Source organism: Eurytemora carolleeae, unplaced genomic scaffold (genome assembly GCF_000591075.1).
Source record: "Eurytemora carolleeae unplaced genomic scaffold, Eaff_2.0 scaffold541, whole genome shotgun sequence".
Lineage (NCBI taxonomy): Eukaryota > Metazoa > Arthropoda > Copepoda > Calanoida > Temoridae > Eurytemora > Eurytemora carolleeae.
Genome location: NW_019396589.1, coordinates 274,788 through 281,812, shown reverse-complemented (window position 1 = coordinate 281,812; position 7,025 = coordinate 274,788). Strand labels below are relative to the sequence as shown.

The following is a 7,025-nucleotide window of genomic DNA, read 5'->3' as shown; positions in this document are numbered from 1 at the left end:
AAAGGAAAACCTCTGAGAAACTGAAATTCTAGGGGGGGTATTTACCCCCAGGATTCTAGGGGGGGGTATTTAACCCCAGGATTCTAGGGGGGGGTAAATAACCCCAATAACCCCCCTTATATCCGCCACTGGTTGACACTTGTGATGTAAGAATACAGCTGCACTGAGACTTGAGAGTGTACAAATTCTACGTTGCCACGAAACAGGACAGTTGGGGAATAGTTATGAATGTTCTGTATTATACATTAAAGACTTTATGCAGTTTATTTCGTTAACAAATTCTTCTACTTAAATATGTTTTACATATTGAAATGTTTTACTGTAAAATCAAATTTACTATTTTATGAATGTTATATAGTATTTTTATTATTCTCCTTGGTATCAAACAACTTAACAAATTATGGAAGAAGACATAAAAACTATTTACCAACTGTGATGTTTCGTGGGACACTCTGTACTAGAATCTATTTGCTCCTGGCTGATTTTCTGGACGAAACACTAAACCTTCAAGAAATCATTTGTTAATAAAACAAATTAGTGTTTCAAAAACACATATATTATCAACACATTAAAAACCCAAATTTATCCCTTAAAGAAAACCTGATTACTTTTAAAATGGTATAAGAAAAAAGAAATATATGTTTTTCAAAATCCAATCTAATTAAATCTTTGATAAATTAAACAGAGCATGAATGAATAATATGATTATAATTATGTTTTTACTTTTCTTTGCACCCATAAAATATTGATAAAACACAAGTCTTCAAAGTTTGACTTTGAGATCTTGATAAGAAGAAAAGTTTACAGATCAAAATTAAAATAGAAACCTTTTATTTGTAATTGAAGTTTCAATAAAATTGAATAATGACAATAATCTAATAATCTAGAACTTGTATCATATAAATAGTCTCCAGATTTGTAAGGGGGTGGCTATGTGGCGTCAGCCCGTCCACGGAGCAGTGAAATCTATGGTTTTCAGGGGGTTTTTGAGTCCCGACGGGTGCTAACCCCCTCCCCCCAGAAATAAAATTTTAATATATCTATATTATATCTTATTTTCATTTAATATTTGTTCTAAAATTAATTAATTTTTGTTTAGTCTTTAAGCTTACCTTTAAGTGTGCTAAATTGATTTTTTATGAGAGGTGTTTGTTTAATTTGTTAAATAAACATACACCTTTATTAAACTCAACGTAACCAATTTGTCAAACTTCCCATGAACCAAATTAAACTTAAGAAATTAGAAAAAGATAGAAATATTATATTCAGAAGGTCTTTCTTTACACAGGGGGGGAGCTTAGGTGAAGTAGTTCAAAAGAAATACTTGTTGAAAAACCGAGCAAAGCTGAAAAAAGACCAACTAAAACAACTTTCATATTTATTGATTATGAAACCATTTTTAAACATATGTCATTTTTAAATAATCCTTTTTACAAGATTGAATTTGATAGAATTCAATCAAAAAATATAATAAATATATTGATATAGAGAGTGAGGCAAGGATTGAGGATCTTGAAACTACGGTTGGACACTCGGACTCACTAATTAATGAGCTTAAGACTAAGCTTCAGGCTTACAAGGCTAGTACAAAAATTCTTAAATTTTAAGTCATTACTGCTTGTCAATTTTGATATTGGCTTTCTTAGGATTTGATTTTCAATTTTTAAAAAAAAAATAAAAAACGAAACATGACAGAAGTGAGACAACTTGAAGATCGTCTTTGATCGTCTTTGATTGTTGAAATATTTTGCGAAGTTTTTTCGTAAACCTAATTTTAGAAATAAAAACCTATATAATTAATAATCACAAAATACACCTATTTTTGACATTTCCAAAATGTGGTCTGTCTTATTTGTTTTTTCAATATTATAAGACAATTTAGACAATTTTGGTTTATAGTTTGATAAAATTGAAATCTGAATGAAATTCTTAATATTTCTGGTAATATTGACAGCATAAAAAAGTGGGAGAAATTTGACCCCCCCCCACCACCACCTCACAGACAATGAAATATTTGTCCATGGGTGGGGGGGGGGGAGAGAGAGGTTGACAAGAAGCCAATAGATTTGGTGAGAAGAGCATTTTCTAATTCCAATAATAATACTAGTGTGATGGTCAAGTTTTAGAATACTGGCTGCAGCTTTAATTAAAATGAGGGGGGGGGGGTGTATAATATTGGAATTATAGCATTAGGCGCGACGCAGGGAAAAAAAATTTGTACTCAAAACCTCAGAAGATGTTAAGATTTATAAATCATGGCTAAAAACGGACTTTAACTTGTTAAACCAATGTTTTATTTTGTATTTGATTGAGACAAAAAGTTGCCTTTTTGTCTCAGATAATGTCCCCTCCCCCCTTCCGAAGATATTATGCAATAAGATAATCTATTTGTGGCCTAGTTTATGAGATATTATTACAATTGTGGAAAATTTTATTGTGACATTTTTATGTGTTTCCATTTGGATACTTTTTGTGACATATGAGCTTTGATTGTATGTGCCAAGACATGACAATTAAAGCATTTTTTGCGGTGAAGTATTTTTGTGACATATTTCATGCTTTTATATACTGAAGGTGGCATATTATTAAACTTTGATTGATTTTGTAGCAGGTGTTGTGTCAGGGTATAACTTGTAGCATTTGTTATGATATTTGTTATGATATATCATCATTTTGTGGGAGATTTAAAGTTTATTCAAAATTATGTTGCAGATTTTATGCATATAGATTATGTTTGTGTCAGGGTATTTCTTGTGGCATGTTATCTGTTAACAAAATTTTGTAACAGATTTTAAACTCAATTATAATTTGTGTGGCAGATTTTATGCATTTAGATTTTGTTTGTGGCAGATTTTATGATCTTCTATTGTATGTGTGGCCGATTTTATGTGCCAAAACATTATTTGTGGCACACATTATGGCAGATTTTTTCATGAAATATGAAGAATGTTACCAACTGAATACCTTGATTGGCATTTTTGGCTAAAATTGGCATATTCTTCTGTTACTTGATATAATTTCCCCCTAAATGGGCAGATTTGTTCTCTTAATGGGCAGATTATTCTCCAAAAGTGGCACGTTTCTGCTCAAAATTTGCAGTAATTTTCCAAATCTGAAAGTGGCGGGTCAGTTGGGTCAAGTAAACTGACCCAAATTTGCTCTGAGAGGAACCCTGAACTAGACATTCTGAATGTCACAAACAAATTTAAAGATTAAAGACAACTTTCAAGTCATCTTACTACTGTCATGTTTCGTGGGACACTCTGTAAAAGTTGTTTTCCTTAATATTATAAATATTATTTCCGAGTCGGATAGCGTTTACCTTCAAGGAAGAGGTATACTCCAAACCAACAAGTTTCATTGAAGGGATTGTTGTTATTCTTTTTTAAAAGAGGGGTACATGCCTTATTCATGAATGCAACATGGTAACCTTCCTTTAAACCTTGATCAGATCAATAATTTAAAAAATATCGTCGTTTTTTCTAGTTTATCTAGCTTGAAAAATGTTTAGTTCCGACAATTTTCTTAATTGTTTTTTTTTTAGTAGAAATTCGCAAGTCACATTTGTAGAGCAACCACATTTGAAATAAATAAATTTTCAAAAAGAAAAAGGAAGAGTTCAGGGTACCATTGTAAATCAGACATGGTACTTACAAAATACAGAGACCAAGAATTTACCATTTTCTCTTTTTAGAGTGATGTTCTGAAATTGAGGCTCCAAGCTGAGCAGGAGAGAAGAGAGAAGGAAACCTTGAAGAAGGAATATGACGGGGACTACAGGGAAGAGTAGAATCACGTTGGAGGTGTTTTTGATAGAGGCCGGGGGGCATTTATGTTATTTAACCCTATCGTGATTGGGCTTCTATTGTCTAATATAGAATAGGGGGGATTAGGATTAAAAAATTAGACCTCTAACTTTCATGGTTAAAAAGTTCAAAAGTACGTGGGAAAAAAGATAAAATATTAGTTTTTGCTGTTTTTTTTACTGTAGCTTGATTAATAAAAAAGTTCACGGAAAGGAAAAGGGTATATGTTGATCTTGATGCCTAATCATATTATTTACAATTCATTAACTTCAGTTTTTTAAACGTAAGTGTTATATAGATATTATCTTAATTTGAGAAACATGAGATTTCAAAGTAACAATTATCTCAAGAAAAAAGCTAAAAGTAAGGTTATTTAAAACAATTTATAAAATTAAAAATAAAATTGTTTTCTAGCTTGGGAACCCAGCGTTACCCAGGGTATAGTTACTCCCGCAATTTACCCGCGCTTAATCTTAAATTACGATTTTTGCCATTTTGCCCTATACAAGTTGAACCATTTAAATTAGAATCTCAAAACCAAGCTAAGAACATTCTCAAAGATTCTCCCGAGTTCCCCAATCTAAATTTGAGGCAAATCGGTCAAGGGGTTCATGAGTTATGATCGGACATACAAACAGAGATAATAACTTTATAAATATAGATTCTCATCTCCTTCATTTAGAGCTTTCTTGGACAAGAAATCAGGGTTGGAGGAGGGTGTACGGATACGATGTGTTTTCTGTCCCGGAGAGAATATGGTTTCACTTGTGGGATTTATTTTCCACGTGGCCAGGCATGCTCAGCACTTAAAAAGAATTAAACCATTTTTGGTTTTTATTCAATTACAAGAAGAATTTCATAGATTTAAAAGGAAATTGAAGTAGTGCTTAGGATCCATTTAATTTTGAAGCGGATCCGGATCCGGATCCAAGCTAAAGCTAAGAGGATATATGTTACCTATTCCCGCACCTTTTCCTTTTTCTTTAATTTTTTTCTTTTAAAAGCAAGTATTAATTAAAGTTTTTTTGAGCAGTCTTTCGCGTGTTCAAAAAGTCGATTTCGCGGGTTTGGGCAGGGTTCTGCTAACTACTTGGGTTCGAACAGGATATTGATTGGCTCAAGCCGCATGGCCCCCCTCCCTAGGTATATTGGTAAGGGGCAATGAGGACTCACCCCTTCCCCCCTGGATCATTGATTTCTATGATTTTTCAGGGTTTTTTTTGGGGCCTAAGGGTGCTTAGCCCCCTTGAAAGAAAGAAATAATTTAAGCCCCCCCCTGGACAAATTCTCGAATACGCCCCTGGTTTGATTTATTGATGATTGATTGATTGACTGCTGACTGCATAATAAAGGGAGCACATGTTCGACCAGTATAAGAAAGTGGAGCTAGAGACAGAAGCACAACAGGTTACTTTTCACTATAATCGTTCATTTGAAGTACCCGGCCAACCACTGGGCAGCTAGACCAATTTGTACATTTTACTGACCGAGACAAAAAGGGAGAGTCGGGCGGATACAGGATTTAAGAGAGTGGGGGGCTAGATTTATTTCGGAACAAAAACAGCCAGATTTAGGAACAAAATTTTTTGTAAGATAGATATTTTTCCTGTTGTGCACTAGGTATATACCGGAAAAATCACCATCTTCTAATAATATGAATGTGTATAGTGTATTGTAGAAGAGTACAATCTCAGATCAGGAAATTAATCATTTATCCTCTAAGTTGACCTCCTGCTACGGAGGCGAGAGGACAAATTGAAGAGTTCAACCTCTGATCAGGAGATTAATCATTTTATCCTCTAGGTTGGTCTCCTACTACGGAGGAAAGAGGACAAGGGTGAAGATTTCAACCTCTGATCTAGAGATTAATCATCTATCTTATAGGTTGGTCTCCTACTTCGGAGGCTGAAGGATAAGGTGAACAGTTCAACCTCTGATCAGGAGATTAATAATTTAATTTTCTAGTTTGGCCTCCTGCTTCGGAGGTTGAAGGACAAGGGTGAAGAGTTTAACGTCTGATCAGTAGATTAATCATCTATCCTCTAGGTTGCCTCCTGCTTCGGAGGCTGCAGGACAAGGGTGAAGAGTTTAACGTCTGATCAGTAGATTAATCATTTATCCTCTAGGTTGGCCTCTTGCTTCGGAGGCTGGAGGACAAGGTAAAGAGTTCCACCTCTAGCCAAGAGGTTAATAGTCTACATTCAAGAATACACCAGCTGGAAAAACAGGTGACCATTTTAACCTGGAACTGAGAAGCTGGAAAATATTTAGTAACAGTAAACAATCATTAATACTGGCAGACATTTTTTCACAGTATTAATTTTATTGTCAGTCAAGTTTTCTTTTATACCTCAAACTCATTATACTTATTACACTTTCAGAACTTTTTTTCTTGTAGTTAAGTAAGTAAGTAAGAATTTATCGTATTGTCATACATTTTTTTTCTTGCATTTATCATTTGTCCTTGTATTTATTCAGTCGAACTTTTATATACTAGCTTGGGAACCCAGCGCTGCCCAGGTTACTAAAAGTTACTAATGCCGTGTAATCATGGTTCATGGGTTCCTGAGTTGTGATCAGACAAACAAATAAACAGTCAAACATAGATTACAACTTTATATATATATAGATACATCTGTTGAATACATACAATTATACAATACATATACAAAACATATATGTTTATATACGTGAAAGTTCACTATCTGTTCACACTTTACTGTTGTTGACAGATAACAGCAACACGCTAGACAAATCCGGATAATAGGCCGGTTAGGATTCTGAAGGGGGTGTTTATTATCCCCAGACGATTCTTTCCCGATGGCCGAACAATACACACACAACAGAGTAACCCCGTCACAGAAATTCGATAACAAAATCTTTATTTCCTAAAAAAATAACATAGATTATCTTTGAGCTTCCTGATGAGGGGTTTCAGGAGGAAGGTCGATGAGAGTATCCTCATGGAGAGGAGTAGTAGGATTCATCTCGAGGTTGTCTTGTAAGTCCGCCAGGAAGAATAATTCGAAATGTTGACGGATAACAGCAACACGCTAGACAAATCAGAATAGTAGGCCGGTAAGGATTCTGGTGGGGGATGTTTATTATCCCCAGACAATTCTTTCCCCGATGGCCGAACAATACACACACAACAGAGTAACCCCGTCTCAGAAATTCGATAACAAAATCTTTATTTCCTAAAAAAAATAACATAGATTA

The 7,025-nt window shown here is 34.3% G+C and overlaps 1 protein-coding gene across 1 annotated transcript in view; it reads left to right on the top strand.

Moving 5' to 3' along the window:
* Window positions 1-6,504, top strand: part of LOC111705979 (cytadherence high molecular weight protein 2) — a 13,757-nt gene extending 7,253 nt beyond the window's left edge. Inside the window, exons 5-9 of the mRNA XM_023478706.1 lie at window positions 1,489-1,580; window positions 3,695-3,780; window positions 4,489-4,599; window positions 5,159-5,213; window positions 5,933-6,504. Coding sequence (XP_023334474.1) covers window positions 1,489-1,580; window positions 3,695-3,780; window positions 4,489-4,599; window positions 5,159-5,213; window positions 5,933-6,058 — 470 coding nt within the window. The 3' untranslated portion in view covers window positions 6,059-6,504. The remainder of the gene's footprint in view (window positions 1-1,488; window positions 1,581-3,694; window positions 3,781-4,488; window positions 4,600-5,158; window positions 5,214-5,932) is intronic.
* The last annotated feature ends 521 nt before the right edge of the window (window positions 6,505-7,025 follow it).